Source organism: Miscanthus floridulus, chromosome 10, assembly GCF_019320115.1.
Source record: "Miscanthus floridulus cultivar M001 chromosome 10, ASM1932011v1, whole genome shotgun sequence".
NCBI lineage: Eukaryota > Viridiplantae > Streptophyta > Magnoliopsida > Poales > Poaceae > Miscanthus > Miscanthus floridulus.
In genome coordinates, this window is record NC_089589.1 from 89,141,233 (window position 1) to 89,164,978 (window position 23,746).

At 41.4% G+C, this 23,746-nt stretch overlaps 1 protein-coding gene across 1 annotated transcript; it reads left to right on the forward strand.

Moving 5' to 3' along the window:
* The first annotated feature begins 1,454 nt into the window (after positions 1 to 1,454).
* On the forward strand, positions 1,455 to 14,070 carry LOC136485047 (SUMO-activating enzyme subunit 1A-like). The gene is made up of 13 exons (XM_066481992.1): positions 1,455 to 1,701; positions 2,074 to 2,125; positions 7,555 to 7,750; positions 8,105 to 8,184; positions 8,297 to 8,413; positions 9,145 to 9,198; positions 9,820 to 9,886; positions 10,040 to 10,143; positions 10,220 to 10,327; positions 11,062 to 11,523; positions 11,690 to 11,781; positions 11,860 to 12,203; positions 13,061 to 14,070. Exons 1-10 carry the CDS (start codon positions 1,607 to 1,609, stop codon positions 11,173 to 11,175), a joined length of 987 nt encoding a protein of 328 aa, XP_066338089.1. The 5' UTR covers positions 1,455 to 1,606; the 3' UTR covers positions 11,176 to 11,523; positions 11,690 to 11,781; positions 11,860 to 12,203; positions 13,061 to 14,070.
* The last annotated feature ends 9,676 nt before the right edge of the window (positions 14,071 to 23,746 follow it).

Sequence of the window (23,746 nt, forward strand, 5' to 3'; positions counted from 1 at the left end):
AAGAAGCTAAGCTATGATTACATCATCGCTTGAATGCCTTTTTATTGACAGGTACTATGCTTGCATCACCAGGAATACATCTCGAATCCCTTGAGATCTCGAGTGTGCAACACGCAGTAAATATCCCTTTTCCGTTTTCATCAAATGGATAGACACAGTGCAAAGCATTCAGTCGAATTCAAATGAAGGGACGGATGAAAAATGCTTCTCCTTCTATCTGTTTCTTGTGTAACTACACACACATAACACACATAAATAGAGCTGCGTAGACGTCCTCTTTTCCATGGGACCCTTACACGAACTACAACACTCTTCTCTGCCAGCAATCGGTCGGCTGGCTGAAAAAAGGCTGATGCTGATTTGTTGTGAGAGAAAAACACTGTTATTTTCGCTGAAACAGTACGGCTGATAAATTCAAGAGAACAGGGCCAATGTTTCTCCGTGATGGATCATCTGCCCAAGTTTGTGGCCGATTTGATATGCTTCTTCCGTAGGTACGCCTGCAACCTGCATCGATCAAATTTTTGGTTTTTCCCCCAAAAATTCCCAACTCAAGCATTTTGTCACAAAAGTTGGCATCCTTTCTTATGGTATGTTTCTTATTGATCGGAGTCTAGTTTTGACTTGGGCATTTTGTATCCAAAAATCTATTTTCGGCATGTTTTGAAGATGGGAATTTCTCATGAATCTTTCGTTGACGTGTAATGTATAAGAGCATCTCCAAGAGTTGCCAAAACTATCTCACAATACATGATTTTTGGCGAGAGAAAAAACACATTCCTAGACTGTAATTGTTGGCAATCCCAAATCAAAACTAGACTCTGATCATCCGTGATTCTGCATTATAATTGTTAATTAGGTTTTCTTTGCTAGAGTTTTTGTTGGAGTTCCTTCGTTGACTTAATTAAAAGTGTTGCCAAACATGTAACACATAAGAATAGTTTCTGAAGCCAAAACCAAACCTAAAAACATTGAAACCAAAGTCATTTTTGCCTAGAAGTCGAAGTCGTAATACGTGGCTTTTCTAGCTTCACTTTTTTTAGACAGGGACAACTGATCCAATAAAATTTACTAATCCTTCTACGGAGTACAATTATACTACGTAAGAATGGTAAATTCCTTTTTCAACTTTGTACATAGGATTATAAAGAAAAGACCCCAATTACTCTGTTGATATAAATTTCTAGCTCTACCCTTAACTATTTTTGAAGACCTTATTATATTATAATAAACGTCTAAGCTTCTATAGAGTAAATCTGGACCGTTCGTTTTTCGGTTCATCCACGACGGATGGCTCGATGACGCAGTTGCCCAAAGAACCCGTCTAAGCTTCCGTAGAGTAAATCTGGACCGTTCGTTCTTCCGTTCATCCAAGACGGAGGCCTCGATGACGCAGTTGCCCGAACCTTTTTTTTTTTTTTTTTTTTTGATAATTGAGAGAACCCTCTCGCAAAATTCCCCTCTCCGAAGTCAAAAGGACGAGGGGAAAAAACGAAGAAATTTCCCTCTCGCAAAACCCTCGTCCGCTATCCCCTCCCCCGATCTCTCCTCGGCGGCTAACCCGGATTGGCGGCGTCTCAGGCTCGGGATCCGGGTGCTCACGGCGATGGACGGCGGCGGCGCGGAGGGGGAGCTCACGGCGCAGGAGACGGCGCTCTACGACCGCCAGATCCGCGTCTGGGGCGTCGATGCCCAGAAGAGGTGCGCAGCCGCCAAGGACCTACCTCGCCTTTGCCCTTTCTTGTTTGTTCCCCCACTCCTGCTTCTTTTGTTGTTTCGGTTTTAATAATTCCTGCTCTATTTTTCTTCATCTTTATTTGGAGCACGGCGTCGGTTATTTGTTGTTAAAAGTTGCCATCTTTTGGGTGTTTATTTATTATATTCTATTTATTTCGGATGTGTAGCTTACCATTTTTTTTGGTTTTGATTATTATAAATTATAGATTATAGATCCAAAGCTTGAATTTTGGTGTGAAATTGTTGGACGTCCCCCAATTTATTTCCCAAGTCGTTTTCGTCATGCATCGCATCTTTCTGAGCTAACTGTTACTACATCTGTGTTTCCTGGAACAGACTAAGTAAGGCGCACGTGCTTGTGTGCGGCATGAACGGAACCACCATCGAGGTACCTTTCTGCTACTCTAGCGAGTAGCGATTAGTGTTTAATTTTTTCTGCCACTCCAGTGAGTAGCGATTACAGTTTAGTGTAGTAATAATTTTTTGTACTACTATTTATAGTGCAACCCAAGTTTAGGTATTCCTTTGAACTAGCTAGTTATACTTTTTTTCTTGGAATTCTTGGTAATTAATTGGAATAATTCATAGCTGCAGCTTCTGTGGTCCAATTATGGTGAAATTTTTATGGTAGGCTAATTATTGTATGCTTGAACTATAGTAAAAATTTCGTACTCATTGGACCATGTATAACTTAGTTATAGATAAATTCCAATTAATTACAGACAAAATTAGATTTTCCAATTAATCTAAAGGTACAGCAAAACCTTTGTACTAAAGCATACCACATTATATGTTAACTATGTAGATCTACTCATGTGGAGTCCAACAAAATTGGATTTTCCATTTTATGATTTTTCTATGATTTACTATGATTTTTCAAAGATTCAGCGAAAATACAACAACAACAACAACAACAACAAAGCCTTTAAGTCCCAAACAAGTTGGGGTAGGCTAGAGTTGAAACCCAACAGAAACAATCAAGGTTCAGGCACGTGAATAGCTGTCTTCCAAGCACTCCTATCTAAGGCTAAGTCTTTAGGTATATTCCATCCTTTCAAGTCTCCTTTTATTGCCTCTACCCAAGTCAACTTCGGTCTTCCTCTGCCTCTCTTCACGTTACTATCCTGACTTAGGATTCCACTACGCACTGGTGCATCTGGAGGTCTCCGTTGCACATGTCCAAACCATCTCAACCGGTGTTGGACAAGCTTTTCTTCAATTGGCGCTACCCCTAATCTCTCACGTATATCATCGTTCCGAACTCGATCCCTTCTTGTATGACCGCAAATCCAACGCAACATACGCATTTCCGCGACACTTAGCTGTTGAATATGTCGTCTTTTCGTAGGCCAACATTCTGCACCATACAACATAGCAGGTCTAATCGCCGTCCTATAAAACTTGCCTTTTAGCTTCTGTGGTACCCTTTTGTCACATAGGACACCAGACGCTTGCCGCCACTTCATCCACCCTGCTTTGATTCTATGGCTAACATCTTCATCAATATCCCCGTCCTTCTGTAGCATTGATCCTAAATATCGAAAAGTATCCTTCATAGGCACTACTTGACCTTCCAAACTAACATCTTCCTCCTTCCGAGTAGTAGTGCCGAAGTCACATCTCATATACTCAGTTTTAGTTCTACTAAGTCTAAAACCTTTGGACTCCAAAGTCTCCCGCCACAACTCCAGTTTCTGATTCACTCCTGTCCGGCTTTCATCAACTAGCACTACATTGTCCGCGAAAAGCATACACCAAGGGATGTCCCCTTGTATGTCCCTTGTAACCTCATCCATCACTAAAGCAAACAAATAAGGGCTCAAAGCTGACCCTTGATGTAGTCCTATCCTAATCGGGAAGTCATCCGTGTCTCCATCACTTGTTCGAACTCTAGTCACAACATTGTTGTACATGTCCTTAATGAGCCCGACATACTTCGTTGGGACTTTATGTTTGTCCAAAGCTCACCACATAACATTCCTTGGTATTTTATCATAAGCCTTCTCCAAGTCAATAAAAACCATGTGTAGGTCCTTCTTCTTCTCCCTATACCGCTCCATAACTTGTCTTATTAAGAAAATGGCTTCCATGGTTGACCTTCCGGGCATGAAACCAAATTGGTTCATAGAGACCCGCGTTATTGCTCTCAAGCGATGCTCGATAACTCTCTCCCATAGCTTCATAGTATGGCTCATCAACTTAATTCCCCGGTAATTTGTACAACTTTGAATATCCCCTTTATTCTTGTAGATCGGTACCAATATACTTCTCCTCCACTCATCAGGCATCTTGTTCGATCGAAAAATATGGTTGAACAGCTTGGTTAACCATACTACAGCTATGTCCCCGAGGCATCTCCACACCTCGATTGGGATACCATCCGGTCCCATCGCCTTACCTCCTTTCATCCTTTTCAACGCCTCTCTGACCTCAGATTCTTGGATTCTCCGCACAAAGCGCCTATTGGTGTCATCAAAAGAGTCATCCAACTGAAAGGTTGTGTCCATATTCTCACCATTGAACAATTTGTCAAAATACTCTTGCCATCGATGTCGGATCTCATCCTCCTTTACCAAGAGATGCTCCCTTTCATCCTTAATGCACTTAACTTGGTTGAAGTCCCGTGTCTTTCTCTCACGAACCCTAGCCATCCTATAAATGTCCTTCTCTCCTTCCTTCGTACTCAAATGTTGGTAAAGATCCTCGTACGCTCTACCCTTTGCCACACTTACAGCTCGCTTTGCAGTCTTCTTTGCCACCTTGTACTTCTCTATGTTGTCCGCACTCCTGTCATGGTACAAGAGTCTATAGCATTCTTTCTTCTCCTTAATAGCCCTTTGGACTTCCTCGTTCCACCACCAAGTATCTTTAGCCTCGCGTTCCCTTCCTTTGGTTACTCCACACACCTCTGAGGCTACCTTCCGAATGTTGGTTGCCATCTTGTCCCACATATTGTTTATGTCGTTTTCTTCCTTCCAAGAGCCCTCTTTGATAACCCTTTCCCTAAATACCTCTGACGTCTCCCCTTTCAGTTTCCACCACTTTATTCTTTCAATCTTAGCTTGTTTATCCCTATAGGCACGCACCTGAAAACGAAAATCTGCCACCAAAAGCTTATGTTGAGAAACAACACACTCCCCTGGTATCACCTTGCAATCCAAGCATGCTCGTTTGTCCTTTCTTCTTGCGAGGACAAAGTCAATCTGGCTACAGTGTTGTCCGCTACTGAAGGTCACTAGATGAGATTCTCTCTTTCTAAAGAAAGTGTTGGCTATCATCAGGTCAAAAGCTACCGCGAAGTCCAGAACTTCCTCCCCCTCCTGATTCCTACTACCATACCCAAAACCTCCATGAACTGCCTCGAAACCTGCGCTTGTAGTACCTACATGTCCATTAAGATCTCCTCCTATAAAAAGCTTCTCACTACTAGGTATAGCTCTAACCAGGCCATCTAAGTCTTCCCAGAACTGTCTCTTAACACTCTCGTCGAGGCCTACTTGGGGGGCATACGCACTAATTACGTTCAATACCATATCACCAACGACAAGCTTGACTAAGATAATCCTATCTCCTTGCCTTCTCACTCCCACCACACCATTCTTGAGGCTCTTATCAATCAAAACTCCTACTCCATTTCTATTCGCGACTGTCCCTGTGTACCAAAGCTTGAAACCTGTATTGTCCACCTCCTTTGCCTTCTGATCCTTTCATTTAGTCTCTTGAACGCATAATATATTTACACGCCTCCTAGTCGCGGTATCAACTAATTCTCTTAACTTACCTGTAAGTGACCCTACATTCCAACTACCTAAACGGATCCTAGTTGGTTCGACTAGCTTCCTTACCCTTCGCACCCGTCGACTCTGATGCGAAGACCCTTGCTCATTTTTCACTACACCCGGGCGCCGATGTAGCGCGCCACTAAGGAAGCGACGACCCGATCCTTGGTTACTTGACACCATGCCCAGATCACGACACGGCGCGTCACGGGGGTGACGACCCGGCCCTTGCCCATTTAACACCATACCCGGGTTCCGATATGGCGCGTCGCTAAGAGGGTTACGCCCCAACGATTTTCTTTCGGGTTTCATCTCCATTTAAGTGGCTAAGTTTTTACATTGGCTCGCCACGCCTAACACAACCCTCCTCCTTTACCAGGGCTTGGGACCTGCTATGCTGGGACACCAAAGGCGCCCCACCATAGGCGGAGTTAAAGATTCAGCGAAAATAAATAAAAAAGAAAAAGACAAAACCACAAGCACTGTAGCAAAACCACAGTTACTGTAGCAACCCACCGTCGAAAACCGCCCGGGGGGGGGGGGGGGGTAAAATAGACGGTTTTGAAAAGTTCAGGGGGGTAAAATAGACGGTTTTATAGTTTGGGGGGTGAAGTAGACAATGGTTGATAGGTGGGGGGGGGGTTAAGTAGACTTTTTCCTTACTAATATTATGTAACAATGTTTGCGCTGTTTGTCAGAATTGCATTTCCCATGTGAATTCTGATCTTTTCTGGAAAAAGATATTGGTAGTTACTCCATCTATTAGGCACTACTGGTTAGCTTTTGTTTGTCTCACCTGTTGGTTTTATTTCTCTTTGTTTATTCTTATAGCTTGTGTAGAATTTCAGTTACAAAATCTCTGTTCTCCACATATATATTTTTTTGAGTTGAAACTTATACTTTATTTATTGCCTCCTTGTTATATTTCTTTTAGAATTAATATCTTATAAGTACTTAAATGCTTATTGAGAGCTAAGTTTTGGAAGCTACTTAGGGTCTGTTTGGATCAGCTAGAGATTGTTTGCTTATGGATACTGCTTTTATCAATCTCTAGCCCAGATTTTCAGTCCCACAAGCAGCCTTCCCTACCTTTTAGCAGCTTGTGCATTGTGAAAATACAGCACTGCCCTCCCACATTGAACTCCTCTCATGCGCGGTTGCTGCTGACCGCGACGCACTGCAGCGAGCTCGGAGCTGACATCCTTTCACCTAACCTCCATCACGACGGTCCTTAGTGGCGCAGCGCTGGCCGCCTTGCGCTAGCTCTGCTGCGAGCCCTCTTGCCGCCCCAATACCCATCCCTTTCCACTGGCGATGCCAAGAAGCTGCCATGTGTCCAGGTCAACCCTATCAAGAAGGCTTCCTGCTTCCACAGTGGGGGCGACCACCACCACAACCCCATGAAGCCCGGCACCCCAGCCCTTCCCATTGCAAGCTTAATCTTGGGTCTTCCTCGGCACAGGGGCTGGGTGGCACACTGGCAAACAGACAGGGTGGAGCAGGAGCTGTTGGAGTTGTCATCCATGGTGTTTGTGCTTGCGTGGGTGGAGGAGAGTTGTGAGGGATGCCGATTTGGGGAAAGGTGGAAATGGTCAGAGTGAAAGAGACAGGGGGGGTGTGAGGAAAGACTATTGACATATCTAGCCCCCTCACAGTCCAGATGTCCAATAAGCACCCCAGCTTTTAACAATCTCTATCTAATCCAAATGGGTCCTTAAACTGTCAAGTTGTGGATATATTTCAACAGTTTGTGCTGTTATTTTATTTGTGGTTTAAACATGGAGTTGCTCCCTGTTATTCTGATATTATTTATGGCTAAAAGATGACACTAAGTTTAAGCCATCACAACAAGATCATTTTGTTCACAGAGAATGCGTAAAATATAAATGACAATATAACAGCAGCTTACGAAACTTATATATATATTGATTTAGAGTGTGAGTTTGGACTGCGTTGAGCACTTAAAACTTATTGTATGGTATTTAATGAAAGCAACATATCATGCACTGACAGTGGTGGTTTCTTTCCTACGGTGTAGTTCTGCAAGAATATTGTTCTAGCTGGAGTTGGAAGTTTATCCTTGATGGATGATCATGTAGTCACAGAAGATGATCTGAATGCAAATTTCCTAATTCCTCCTGATGAGAGCATATATGGTGGTAGATCTCGAGCCGAAGTTTGCTGCGAGTCTTTGATAGATTTCAATCCAATGGTTCGAGTTTCTGTTGAAAAGGGTAAGGTTGAGTCAAAATTTCTTGCGAGTTTCAATCTCAGCTAAGAAGGATCTCTTCTTTCCATTCTTGAATTGTTGTGATTCTACTTTCTTATACTAAGGGGAGATGCTATTTCAATATTTATTTTTGAGCTGATGGTGGTTGTTAAGAAATTCTTCTAAGAAAAAAAAATCTTTAGTGACTATATGATGTTTCCTTAGTACTAAGTTGCGTAGTTGTTTCGGAATTCTACAAGCTTAATTCTCCTTGAGATTTTCTGATAGGTACAAACAGGCTGTTACCATATTATTATATTGCTAAGATGCTTAACGGATTTGATGCTTGGAAGTATCTCTGATTTGTTGTTTCCTTCAGGTGATCCATCACTAATTGATGGAGAATTCCTTGACAAGTTTGACATTGTTGTACTTAGCCGTGCATCTCTTAAAACAAAGGTGCATATTCTTCTCTGGAAATAGTAATTCTACTTTTTATTGTGTCACTTCAGTGACTCTACAGGAAGTTTGTCATGGTCATCATGTTTTTGTATTTTTTTTTCTTTTTCAGTTGTTTATTAATGAAAACTGCCGAAAGAGAAGCAAACACATTGCATTTTATACTATAAATTGCAAGGATTCATGTGGTGAGATATTTGTTGATTTACAGAAGCATAGCTATGTTCAGGTATGCTGCACACTGGAACATGTTCAATACTGGTTCTATAAATCTGTCAAATAGCAGTTGAAGTAGTATTTTCAATGTTCACAACTAGGAGCAGGTATACCTTTATGACCTAAGCATCCCTGTGCAGCCGCTTGCAATTGAGCTATGTTTTGCCCATAATATTTGTTCATTTTCTTCAAAACTATTAATGTGCATAAATGCAGTTAAACTCATCATTGTTTCCCTTCCATGTGTTTCCACAGAAAAAAAAAAAGTGTCATAAAAATGTGAGGAACACCATTACTGTTTTCCTTGATTTCCTTGTTGCACTGCAAATACTGGAAATCATGGGAAATCCTGGTGATTTTGTGGTACAACTTTTAGTTATGTGCCTTCTCATGGTTCGTCATATTCCAAGTCCTACTGCTGTTTCATTTCTCTGTCCACAGGGAAGAGATACAGAAATAAACTGGCATGTGCTTAAACCATGGAACAGTCTTACATCAGAAAACAAAAATAACAACAACAACAAAGCCTTTTTACTCCCTAGTAAGTTGGGGAAGGCAACAGTCTCACATAAAACCTTTGATGCAATTCTCTTTAGATTCAGTCACATGTTGAAAGAGTTTCTTATCCTTTGTAGTCATGTTTGTTTGAGAAACCTATATGTTCTGTTACTATCTTATTTTTTGTGATTATAAATTTTCTTCTGAAAGTACCTTCCTGAAGCTGTCTTCATTTTTTGTTTTCAGAAAAAGCCTGGAGGAGCAACTGAACAACAGGAGTTGACATATCCTAGTCTTCAGGTAGATGACTTAGGTTTACAGTGACTTCTAAAGCTTGATAGAATTATTTTGACTTAAACATACCTTCATGTTTTGCACTGCTGAATATATTATTTTCTGGCTGCAACATTTGCTGTGAAATAGATGTGATGCAACTGATACAGGTTATGCTATAGAATGAAGCAATTTGAATTACATCTCTATATTTGAATGTGAATGGTGTGCCATTATTTTCTGTACTAATACAATTAGATTTACTTTATTTAGTTGCGGTGATGAAAAATAAAAAAGAGTGATGTTCATCGATTTTCAGTTCACCTTTAATACTATTGTGGATACTTTAATTTGTACATAACTTTTTTGGGCAATAGGTGCCTTGAAGTTAGCTCTATCTAGTCTTTGTATTATGCATTGCATCTACCTAAAAGTCGGCTTGCCTATGACAAATCCATTAACTGGTAGTGTCTAATGGCATATTTGTTTAACTTTAAACTTCATAGCTCAATGTATAGTGCTATTGGAAGAGTCATGTCTGATTTGTTTCCAGAAATCTGCATCTTACCATTTTGGATGCTTTAATTGGGAAATGCATTACAATTTTGTTCAATTAAACACAATAAATGCATTTATTTGTCCTTACAGGAAGCTATCTCTGTACCTTGGAATAATCTACCGAAGAAGACATCAAAATTATACTTTGCCATGAGAGGTGAGGTTTACAAAATTTAAGACAGCGCTGCAAAAAAGAAAATCCCTGTTTCAATTTATACTCCCCAAATTATGGAACTTGGAAAGTGCTGAGTTCAACAATTATGTCTTTGATTCATAAACCCTGGCGAAACAACACTTTATCATTTTGCAGTACTGGAGGATTATGAATTATCTGAAGGGCGCAGCCCTGGCGAAACAACACTTTCTGATGTACATGCAGTTTTGGCTCGGAGGAAGGATATGTGTGATAAAATGGTATTGAAGCTCTTTTTTTTTTGGCTTGGTTTAGCTCATATTCCTTCTGATTGTTACATGTTATTGTTAACTGCAGTCTTTGAATGAGTCTCATATTCCTACGACTCTTGTGGAACGACTGCTAGCAGCTGGAAAGAAGGAACATCCTCCTGTATGTGCTATCCTAGGTGGTATTCTTGGTCAGGTAGGTTCTATACTTCAATCTATGAACTGCTTCTTCTGAGCTTCTAGTATTTGTTTGCATTACATACCTCCTTTTCTTATGAACCATGGCTCTCACATATATTTATCTAAAGTTTGTTGTTTGGTTGGCTTGTGAACGGCTGAACACTGGATAACAACTAAAACATGGAACTGCCTCAGTTAGAAAAGTACAGTGATCTTGAGTGACTATGCTTTTTTCAGTCAATGACATATAGAACTTGAAGCATCTTCTGTTGATTTCTGTAGGTACTTTTCTGGCTCCTTGTATGTGTATGGGCAGAGGTCTATTTATGATCTTTAATCAGCAAATCCGACTATAGAGTTAAACAATTCTGAACAAGCTTAATTACACTGAAAGATAACAAGATTAGTTCAAGTGCCACAAAATCTAACATGTTTAGCGTAACTATTGATGAAAGGCACTTATAGGGCCGATTAAACAAATTGAAAATCATCTTGAACAAGTACATAATTCATTGTCTTGGATAACTCTTGGTTGTTCGAAAGCCCAATTAACTAGGACAACACGTGGGACTTTGGAAACCTGTCTGAATTTTCATTCTGAGATATTGAAAGCTTTAGTGTTGAATGATTAGCTTTCCAAAACAGGACTTGATTTCTTCAATTGAATGTTTAATTGCAAAAGCTGCAGCATTTGTACCATCCTCTTTTTGTGTTAGCATTGAGCTTACAGCTTCACCTTGTACCTAACAGGAGGTGATTAAATCAATATCCTGCAAAGGTGATCCAGTCAAGAATTTCTTCTATTTTGATGTGGCTGATGGCAAAGGTGTCATCGAGGATATCCCACCACCTTCTGCAAACTGAAGCGCTCAGCTGCCTAACTACCAACTTGACTTGGTTCACTAATCCTTGTACCCAGTCGGCATTGAACATGTAGCGACTTTTAGATTTATAGCCATGTGAAATAGGCAAGTTGGCTTAACCCAGATGTTTAGGAATTGCATCGAGCAGCAACCGCGACTGTATGCACCAACAATTTCAAGCTTTAGTCTGGATGGTTTTTACATGCTTTTGGGGGTGAAGGATTTCCTTTTCCCTTTACCCTTTTGTCAAATTTGGTAGCAGTGGTTGGGGGAAAATGGAGTGAGAAGGTTATGTTCTAGCTGTGGAGCGACGATTCCAGTTATATCATCATGCCTGTGTACTCATGTGGTATGTTTCATACTTGATTGCAATGCCTGTTGCTTGGATGGCTCTCTGCATATGCGTGTCGTTGTTGCTTACTGCTAGATTGTTTGGTTGCATTTGATAACATAGTTTCACTAGTGCTAGATGAGGAACAACTACAGTGTTTGATTCTAGCAAGTGCCTATTTTAGGTGGGATCATCAGAATCATACAAACTTGAGGTTGGATGCAGTTTTGGGTGAAAGTAGTTGAATTATGAAAGAAGTTGGATCTAGCTGGGAAGGTTGGTATTCTCGAGATGCAACCGAATTTCTTATGCTTTTATTCTAACCATGAGGCTGTGATGTTTCTTTCTTGACAGAATTTACCGAATTAGGTTTGGACAGAACTTGCCCAATCTGTTCTGGTTCTGAAGTAGCCATCCCAACCACCTGTCTCGAGGTCATTTCTGACCAAAGACTTCCAGTCCAGTTCAGATATCAGTTTCTTGGCTGTGGATGCGTCATTCCTCTCGCTCGGTTTGTGGTCTATCTTTGCCATGGGATCTGATCCATCTGTAATATGGTTCCTGAAAAGGATAGAAACAGGAAGATCCAGATCTTGTGTAGTCATATTCAATTTACTAAAGGTTAACTGAATTGGACATGAAAGACAGGTACTTGACATATGATCTGTCATCCCCAGCACATTGGACATGAAAGAAAGGTACTTTCCATCAGTCTATCTCAAGAGTGGCCACATTCATTTTCTTATCTTTACCAGAAAATTCGCACTCAGGCAAAAGAAAAAAAAAACATTTAGGCTCTACACATGTTGAAAATCATATATGTAATTTAACCTGTGTCAGGGGACTCTGAATTCAACTGGTGATACACCTATTTATTCTAAAATCATTTAGGCTTTACACATGTTGAAAATCATTTAGGCTTTACACATGTTGAAAATTGAAGTGACATGTGAAGATTTATCCCAAAAAATAAAGGAACTTGAAAACTCCCTGCTGCTCTACTTTGTGGATGGAAAGAAAGATCATATCATTGTTCTATCACACAACCTGTACTTACATGGAGTAGTTGTACAAGCTAGGAGTATATATCAACTTTATTTCATCATCCTCGGACATTCTTCCAGTCTGTAAAGAAATTAATAGCCAGCCTTATACCTAATTAACAAAGTTTTGTTAGAAAAACTAGTTTTGGGAGGGGACCAAGCACCCAAACATCCATGTCATCAAAAGTATCCCAATGATGAGAGCCCTGTACAATAATCCATGCCTAGAATATAATAGGTACATCACCAACCACCCCTCTATGAGCTCCCCAATCATAAGCTCACATTTTCTTATATGTTCTCTCTCTCTCCCCTTTATTTTGGGTCCTACTGTATGAATGGGCCATTAAGTAGATCCCAAGCATAATGCAATGATTCTTCCATTGGTAGCTAGGATCAGATACATGCATTTTAGAAATCCTAAAGGGAATGGCCATTGTGTGCTACCAATACCATCTATGTATCTATCTATCTATATATATTTGGATTTGATCACCAATGATTTGTTCTAGGAAAGAAGTGTGGGCAGGACCTAGCCACTAACTGCTCCACCAAAATGTGCATCCAGCAGCAAGTTAATGATTTGTTGTACCATAACCTAGCATGTCACACAAGAGTAGAACAATGATATCGATGTATAGGTTGATAGGTTGGTGAAAGGAAAGAATGGGATCAAGCTGGCAAAGATCCATCCCAGCCAGCTGCCCATGGACGGTTGCTGTGACAACTGACAAGTGTGCCAAATGCGGTGCATCAAGGTAGGCAGTTTGAGAGGGGAGGAAAGGTTTGTAAAGAAGAGGAAGGCGCAATGGAGAAAAAGGTGTGTGAAAAGATGTGTTATTCATCAACGAAGCGCGTGAGGAGGATCAGGATCAGGCAAGGACCATCACCGGCAGCAAAAAAAAAACTCAGTGGAGGTCATATAATACCTGTGCAGGTAGAGGGAGAATCCCACCGAGAAATCGGCCATGATCTTTTCCATTACCAACACAGCAACCAACGGAGGCAATTTGATGCAATATACAGCCCCGGACCAGGTTTTTCAGCAGTTATTAGTCCCTCTAATTGAGTCACTGACAGGTGGGTCTTACCAACTCCACATCGAGTGCATTCTAGGATGAAGACATGAAGTTGAGTCTGTATGCGGCTCAGTCTAGTTGACTGGCTGTGTGCCTGTGTATGCAGAAATAAAGTCAGTAAACACTGCACAAGTGTTGGTCGTTTCAAAGCTGAACAGCTACCTGATCTGGCCATGATATGATCTGGTTTGGCAGTCTGAACTTTCGGCTGCGAGGCAGTTTACACTGTGATGCAGCAAAGCAGTCTGACATACATGTGATACGTTTTTTCCAGCATTCATGTCAGGTATAAATAATTGAGGAAACCTGTGTTTCTGTGTGTCTTTATCTTTTCTCTCTTTCTCCGTGTCAGAGGAGCACATGACATACCTTTGACAAATGCCTGAGCTAACCACAGTACCTGTCGTGCTAACCGCCAGCATCCAAATAAATCAGACTTGGATTTTACTCGGATAGCGATCTGGCTACTTCTTCTGTTCTTGCTTGTGAATAAGTGTTTGTGTTGGTCATTTAGTTTTTGAATCAAGGCCTTTTCATCAATTATTCATGCACAAATACGACCCATAAAAAACCATAAAGTTATGGTTTTATGAGCCGGGATTGTCATTTCTTTAAGGGACGACAAGAGTTTTGCCACAATTTATATTTTACAATAAAAGATAAAAGTAAAGTTACAAGCATCGGGTCGGTCTAGTCTCTAAATCTACCAAGGCGTCTGTTTTTTCTGATGTAATAGCAAGCGTCTGTTTAGTTCAGCTGTAGGTTGTGCACTACTATAGATTTGGATATCATTGTCAGTCTTATCACTGTCGAATTTGTGAGAACCTGCAGTGATGTACCTTCACTGCCGGTTATAAACTTGAAAATGAAAAAATAATTAGGGATGGACTAAAACCGACAGTGAAAGACTACATCACTGCCGGTTTGTGGCTTGAACTGGCAGTATTTTGACGGTCACTTATCATTACCGGTTTAAGCAAAGAGCCGACAGTGATTGGGATCTATCACTATCAGTTCTAGCTAAGAATCAACTGTGATAAGCCTAGAACACAAAAAGACTGCAGACGTCCTCTTCTTCCTCCTCTGTTCCATCCCGAGAACAGAGACGCGCGTTTGGACCCTTCCCTCCATTGTTGCGGCTGCTCTTCACCATGAAGCTAGCGCTTGGATTTTGAAGAATGACTTGATCTTTTTGCTTTAAGGTTAGTAACAAACGTTCGCTCCTTTGATTTTATTGCTTAATTAGCTTCGTTTTGATGGCTACATTGCTTGATTCTTATTCTAATTCTTTCTCCATTCTAGAGAGCACTTTTCCAATTAGACATTTGTGCAAGCCTCAAATTATGGTGAATCCATCATCCAAAAGGTTGGTGTCTATGAACACATTTTAATTCCTAGCTAATTATTCCATGGTGGTCAAGATCATCATTGTTAGTATGTGATGCTATAATTAGTTCTTATAAGTAGAGTAGAATAGTTATTCTTCATTATTGTGCAATAATTGTTTTTTACTATGATTTTCAATGTATAGGCCTGGGGCTACTAATTTTAATTTTCTAATAATTAGTGTACAATAATGTTTTCCAAAAATGGTACTTTCGAGCTATAATTGTTGTTCATGAGGCTCAATTTCTTATTAATTCTTTGTAATTACTGTCTCAGTATTTTTTGTGCAGGGATGGATCGAGAGTGGATGCATCTGTCCCAAACGGACAAGCGGTATATGCATGGCGTCAGCCAGTTTATCACCGATGCCAAAGCCCATGCTGGAAATGGGAACCCTGTCTTCTGCCCATGCAAAGATTGCAAGAATCAAAGAAACTTTCGTCAAATTGAGTCGATACGATCGCACTTGATTACCGGGGGTTCATGTCAAACTATACGATATGGACTATGCACGGCGAGGTTGGTGTGAATGTTCTGCAGGAAAACGATGATGATGTGGACATGCCTGATGTAGCCATCCACGATGCTGACGAGGAACCCGGTGTCAACACGGAACCTATGGCCACAGTTAATAATGTGTTTAGGAACACGCTAGCTGACAACACCGAGGATAACGATGGCATTTCTCAGCTGCTACATAATGTAGAGACCGGATGTCTTAGTAAAAGACAGCTGAGCAAGCTAGAGAAAATGAGACAAGATGGTAAAACACCATTGTATAGGAATTGTCCAATGAGAAAACTGGAAGCTGACATCATGTTGTTAGAGTTCAAATCAACAAACGGATTGAGCGATAAAGTCTTCGATCAGTTGTTAGGCATAATAAGGAAAATGCTCCTAGAAAAAAACGAGTTGCCAGAAAAGACATACTTGGCCAAGCAAATAATCTGCCCCATTGGCCTCGAGGTTGAAAAAATTCATGCGTGTTCCAATGATTACATATTGTACTGTGGAGAAAAATACAAAGACTTGGACAAGTGCCCCAAGTGTGAAGCTCCACGGTACAAGGAAGGGCCGTCAGATGAGGGTACCAAGACCAGAGGAGGTCCCATAAAGGTCGTTTGGTATTTTCTTATAGCTCCCCGGGTGCGTAGGTTGTTTGCATGTGCAAAGTCAGCCAAGCTGTTGCGCTGGCATGGCGAAGAGCGTAAGAAAGATACAATGATGAGGCACCCCGCCGATGGGCATGACTGGAGGACTATCAATACTATGTTCTATAAGAACATCGGTGGAGAGGTAAGGCACCTTTGGTTTGCTTTGAGCACAGATGGGATGAATCCTTTTCACCAGGTTAGAAGCAATCATAGCACCTGACCAGTGATGCTCTGTATATACAACCTTCCACCTTGGGTCTGTATGAAGCGGTCGTACATCTAGATGCCACTACTGATCCAATGGCCAAGACAACCTAGGAATGACATCGATGTGTTTCTAGAACCAGTGATCGATGGACTAGTGGAGATGTTTAAAAAGGGTGTGCCAGATGTTTGGGACGAATACAAAAAGGAACATGTCACGATCAAGGGAGTACTTATCGCTACAATCACCGACCTGCCAGGTCGAGGTTCGTTGTCCGGAGAGAAGACAAAAGGCTATACTGGATGTGTCGAGTGCTTGGACGACACCGATGTGGTAAATCTGCCAAATAACTCAAAGATAGTTTATATGGGACACCGTAGGTTCCTACCTAAGGATCACCCTTACTGCAGGAACAGAAAACATTTCAACGATACTATTGAGAAACACTCAGCTCCAAATTATCGAGATGGGCCTGCGATACTTCGAGAACTCAACAAACTGGAGGTTGTCCTTGGGAAGGGGGACAATGCAGTAGCAGCGCCTGATGGGAGTGTTTGAAAGAAAAAATTAGTTTTCTAGAAACTACCTTACTGGCCATTTCTGAGTGTACGCCACTGTCTTGATCCCATGCACATCACTAAAAACGTGTGTGCTAACACTCTTAACACCTTGATGGACACCGGGGGGACATCGAAGGATTCACTAGCCACACACTTGGACATGCAACACTTGGGAATCAGGAAGGAACTATATCTCGTAGAGCTAGAGAATGGCCAGTTCGAACTTCCGGTTGCATCATGGACATTGAAGAAGGAAGAAAAGCATGCGCTTATTTCTTTCTTCAATGAACTCAAAGTCCTAACGGGCTACTGTGCGAACCCAAAGAGGCTAGTGAACATGAGAGAATTCAAGTTCAACTATGGCCCTATGAAGGCCTATGGCTGTCATGTCATTATGACTCAGCTGCTCCCTGTTGCCCTGCGTGGTATCCTCCCCCCAAAGGTCCACACCCCAATCATAAAGTTGTGCTTGTCCTTCAACGCGATCTCAAAAAAGGTCATTGATGTGTCCACGCTAGAGCAGCTGCAGCGGGACATAGCCGAAACTCTCGTTAGGCTTGAGATGCATTTCCCACCGACTTATTTTGATATCTCATTGCATTTGCTCATTCATCTTGTTGACCAAATTAGAGCCCTTGGCCCAATGTACCTGCATCAGATGTTCCCTTTCAAAAGATTGATGAAAGTTTTCAGGAGGTATGTTAGGAACAGATTCAGGCCAGAAGGGGGCATGGTTGAAGGGTGGTCAATGGAGGAGGCCATTGTGTTCTGCACATATTATCTGGACATCAAAAGGGTTGGAGTTCTAGAATCTCGTCACGAGGAAAGACTACATGACAAAGGAACAATCGGGGAGAAATCTGTTACACTAGATGACCCTGTTTCTTTCAGACAGGCACAATTCGTTATTCTCCAACACATCGAGGGTGTGATGCCATACATTGACGAGCACAGGCAATCGCTGCAAACTCTATATCTGAGCGGGTCATAGGCTTGGCTGGATAAAAAAACATAATGAGGAATTTATCAACTGGTTGCGACGTTGCTTGCTTAGAATAAAGTTGGGTAATCAACTGGATGCCTTAGCCAAGGGATCTTTGAGTACATATCTTAAGTACCAAGGGTATGAGATCAATGGATTCACATTTTATAAAAAAGCAAGATGGAAAGAGCACATACCAAAATTGTGGTGTTCGTTTTGATGCTCATGATGAAAATGACAACGTGCAGACGACATACTATGGTTTTATAGAGGAGATATGGGAGCTAGCCTACGGTCCGTTGAAGGCAGCCCTTTTTCGCTGCTAGTCAGTCCGGCTCAAGGAAATCAACACTAATAGCGAAGGGTTCACTATCGTTGATCTCACTAAGACCGCATACAGAGACAACCCCTTCATCCTTGCAAGAGATGTTATGCAAGTCTTCTATGCAAGGGACAACAAGACAAAACAAAGGCTAAAAGTAGTCCTAGAAGGGAAAAGGAAGATTGTCGGTGTCGATGGAGTGAAGGACGAAGAAGACTACAGGGGCTATCAGGAAATGCCTCCATTCGGGACGAACGTACCCCTACCTATCCTTCAAGAGGGTGACGAACCTGCTTACATATGGCTTGATCACAACGAGGCCCACATTAGAAACTAGCATTTCTCGAAGAATGTCACACTTACCAGAGCCACTCGAGGGGTAGAGCGGATCAGGAGGCAGAGTGTTTGAGGCGACTAAAAGAGATGGAAGACAGAATGGACGCACGGATTGAGGCGACTGTTGAAGCACGAGTCCAACAAATTTTGCTGTCTAAGGGGTCAGGAGTACCACAAAACCCTACTCCTACTGCCTTTAGCCCATAGTTTAGGGGTCGCAGCAGCTGCGGATCGACACCGCTCGATGAAGAAGATGCGAATGTGCCTCATCCGGTAGACGGCATCACTAAACCCATCAATGTCAAGTTGTACATCCGTCAGGAATGGACAAAGGACAAGGTGGCGCTCGACTAGGCCTGGCCTACGGGAGACAAGACCATTAATGGCTGCCCAATTCCATAGGGGTACGCTCACGTCACCATTGATAGAATACTTGATAAGAAGTATAACAAGATATAGATTGAGTACCCCGTAGCGGAAGACAGGTCAAAACTTGGTCATAACAAGGGCTCTCAAGTGGCCTGACGCAAGCACTTCATTAAGCTTGATCACCAATTGTCCTCTGATGATGAGGACGACTACGAGTCTTTGCCCATCCATGATGATCACTCACCATCTCCCAACAGAGATCACTCCCCTCCTCATCCCTTGCCATCACCCCGAGAAGACAGAGGTCACCTTCTATTCCTCCTCGTCCGACTCCATCTTTATCAGCCCCTAGAAAAGAGAAGACTCCTCCATCTTCATCAGCCCCAGGAAAACAGAATTCTCATCGTCATCCTCCTCCTTGTCCTCCACCTCAGCCCAAAACAAGATCAAAGGCATCCTCGCAGTCACAGAAAAGGTCCTTGGATTCGGTCGCTAATGCTCCTAAAGTGGACCAACAAAAAAGAAAAATGTCATTCAGTGGCAGCGTTACAAACTTGATTGAAGAAAAATTTACAGCACACATCTCAAAAGGAAGATTGTGTTAATTTCTTCAATCTCTGTGCCTCATTGCCTCCGTGTTTGTTGAAGTCCGAATTTGAAAGGCAAACACAGAATCAGTACGCTACAATATGAGCCAATGAAATACACAATGAAGATTTAAGGAAGATACAGAAGTACGTCGAAGACAACCCCGAATTAACTATGGAAGAGGCCGCGAACATCTATTATGATGTACAAGGGGCGAGAACACTGGCAATGAAGTATGAAAGGGGCAATCTTTTGGTTCCCGATGATGAGTAGAAAAATTTGACAACATATATGCGCCAGTTGCATGAATATTACATGGCTCAGGCAACAGAGATGGAGGACTTTGGTTTTAAGGTTATTATCCGTTCGCCACATGTTTTTCATTATCTTGAAGAAGAGAAGTTCGATGTCGAGTGAGAGTGCTTGTTCTAGCTATACCAGAAATGCTATCTCGATTCACAAATGTTGACGCTATGGACTATGTAAGTACCCTATACGCACGATATTATAATTAACCACTCTCTCGAGACATAAATTGTTAACTTTTGAGCAATTCCCATGATTTTATGTAGGTGTATAGCAAAATTTTACATACTAAAAAGCAAATGGGATAACATAGGCTTCTTGGACCCCTTGCGAGTCAATGAGAAGACATGTTTAGGCCTCCATGGATGTGACGTGGAAGACCTGAAAGAGAGATTGATTGCTATTTTCGATGAATTCAAGATGAAGAACAAAACCCATATACTTCTAGCCTACAACTGCGAGTATGTGTTCTCAGCTTTTAATTTTATGCTTCTTTTTTTGTTAAGATTATTCGATAATTAGGATTCTGTGATTGCAGCAACCATTTTGTCTTCATTTGTGTCAATCTTGCTAAAAATCTGATCAAGGTGTGGGACTCGAAGAAAAAACTATTTCATCATCTGGATGCACTGGTGGTAGTGCTGAATTAGTAAGCGATTCTAATAACATATTATTTTCTAGTCACACATACCGTTTTCTAATGTTTCTCCTTTTAATATTGCACAGTGTTTGAAGAAGACATATCGGTGGGACGCAGGTCCCATTCAAGGTTGTCGAAATAGAGGGGAAGTACCTAAAACAGCCGGCGAGAAACAATGAATGCGGGTTTTATGTAATGTGGGCAATGTTTCGCTACATCGGCGGGAAATCAGAAGAAGCAGATAAGTTGGTGTGTATAATCCTCATTTCATTTATGTCTGTTAATAATTCAACAAAATGATTTACTGGTTTCTCTTTGAATATCATTTTTTTGAACGACAGCGCAAGAAATATAACCACGAAAGGCTGTTAGACATGGAGACCGTTCCACTGCAATCGGAGCTGGCAAAATTCATCTTAGTTGAGGTATTGGAAAAAGATGGAGTATTTTCCATTGCACAATCCGTGAAGTTCAAGGGCCAGTATGGCCCAGAGCGGCTCGTTAGATTATTGTAAGAAGTCCGAGAAGCATACTTCATCTTATCAAATATTTTTTTTGAGGGATCGAGATCTTGATAAAAACATTTGGACGATAACCGTATTATTTGTAATGTTTAATATTGATGGACCTATCGTCTACGTAGCGTATATAAAGCGAAACCCGATTCTATGAAAAAATATAAATTAAAATAAATCATAAAACAATAAAATGCGAACGGGCTATCACTGCCGGTTAGCAACAAACCAACAGTGTTGTCATAACCATCACTGTCGGTTAGCAACAAACCGATAGTGTTGTCGTAGGGCCTGTTCGGCTAGTATTAAAGCCGGCCGGAGCTGATTTGTTGAGAGAGAAAAATACTGTAGATTCTAGCTGATAAGCCGACTGATAAGTTCAAGCGAACAGGCCCGTAACCATTACTGCCGATTAGCAACAAACCAACAGTGATGGCCAAGATGACACTGCCGACTTGAGCCACAAACCGGCAGCGTTAGCTTAGCCATCACTGCCGATTCTTGTCACAAACCAGCAGTACTGGTTACGACAACACTACCGATTAAAACACAAACTGACAGTGTTGGTGGAACTGAACTCTTTCGGGTTGTGTAAAGAACCGGCAGTGAAGTTGAAGAACATTGCTGGTTTGTAGGAACCGACAGTGATAGCTGACCCTCATCACTGCCGGTATGATTGGGCCGGTTCAAAATCCGACAGTGATGGGGTGTTTTGAACCGACAGTAAAGTGCTATTCTATAGTAGTGGTGAATAACCTGTCATAAGTTGTGGAAAGTCTGTTGTGAGTTATTTGTTGTGAAAAAATTGTAAGCTTGGTTAAAACAATTATAAAACCTACCCTCTCTCTTTATCTCCTTTGAAATAGCTATAAAACGTCTTTTTATTTCCATCCATTTGGAAAAAGCAGAAAGTTGAAAACTGAAAATTTTGCTACACAAAAGCAGCAGTCTCTGGAAAAGCAGCTTTGTGTTTATTGTTTTTCTGATTTTCTGCATTAGAAGCACTTTCTAGAAGCTGAACCAAACAGAACTTAAAGAAAAAAGAACAGTTGCAAAAGCTAAACTAGACAACAACTGCAGAAATATAAGGAAAAACAACTAAATAGTACTCGGATGGTTTTGATCAAAACAACAGGGCGAAGAGAAGAATGACTAGGTTATCGTTGAAGATGGAGCCATATACATGTGGATCGGATGAACATCTTTACACAAAACAAAGATTTGCCCCGGATGTAACACTTTCTGCTGAAAGGTTCTTCCTATTCAACTCCTTCCAAATGTTACACCAAAATCGAATTATCTTATAGCTTTTGTCAATTTTGCTCCAACATTTGTGTTAGTATTTATAACATGATCTTATCATATTGACTGAGTTTAGCACTGACGTGCCAAATGATTGCTTGAATTACCTCCAATACTTCTTTGGAGAAAGTTGCAAAGATGTGTCGGTTTCAGAATTGGCTCTACAAAGCTTGCAGCCAGGGTCATTAGGCCAACCTCATTTCATTAGGTTGTTAGCCATGAGACCTTCGTGTGGAACAAAGTCCACGCAAAAAAGCGGCACCTTGGTTCAGCTTTAGCCTTCCTAATTGGCGAAAACATGATTGCCAAAAGTGCCATCAAATTGGATCCGTAAAGTACAAAAGTGAAAATCTCAGTAAAATTAAAAATCATTGCTCCCTACAAGAACCGGGGACAATGATCGGATCCCATACAAGCCAGGGCCTATATATAGGTCTATGCAGGAACATCTCGAGCCATTCCGACGCTGCAAAAAAGACGATCAATCTTATTCATTGTCGAAGCTTGTTGATCATTACACTTGGTGAATCTTCTCCTCTGTAGTACGTTTCAAAGGTGGAAGTGTAGGTTGTTAACTGTGCCCTTGAATCTATTGAGCATATTGTAAATTAACTTGATGATTTTAATCCCATATTGTGGCCAGAGTGAAGTATCACTTTCTTGCGTGACTATCATGTGAGGGCCTGTTTGGTGCAGGGCTCCTCCTCAAGTGCTCCTTCGGAGGAGCCATAGCACTTTTGGAGGAGCCATTTTTTGTGGCTCCAGCTTTTGGCCTAAAAACGACTCCGGCTCCTCTCTACTGTTCACCAAAAAATGATTTCTTCTTCTAAAATGTTTAGTATGGCTCCTCTAGCTCCTTCACAGAAGCTACTGCCGGAGCCAGGGCTGTGCCAAATAGGCCTTGAGTCTATTGAGTAGGAAACGGCATTTAAGACCTATGGAAGAGATGCGAGTGTCAGACTGATTAATTAAGTGACTAACCCCCAAAGTTGGAGGCTAGTTTTTATTTGTAAATCTTTGGGTATAATTTTTAAATGCTTGTTTGTATGCGTTATTATATGACGGAGGGAGAGTAACATCTTCTCAAGTATGATTTGATTTGTGAAACTAATAATTAAGCACTACAATAATTAAACCTGGGTTTCCCTATTTGTAGGGAGAGAAACACGAATAATCGCAGTGTAATATAGGATAGAACTCGTATTGGAAATTCATACTGACCACTGAATCTATCGACATAATAACTTGTGTGACCACTTTAATTAGACGCCTCATGCATGAAGTCATGAAGATACACACCACCATCACCAATACTACCCGAAGCACGTACTCCCTCCGTCCCAAAATAAGTGCACTTCTAGAGTTTAGGTGAGGAGAACAAGGTAAGTGACAAATTACATATATGTCCTTATAAAGGTATAATCATTGCACATTAGGAAGAGAGAAAGTAGAAA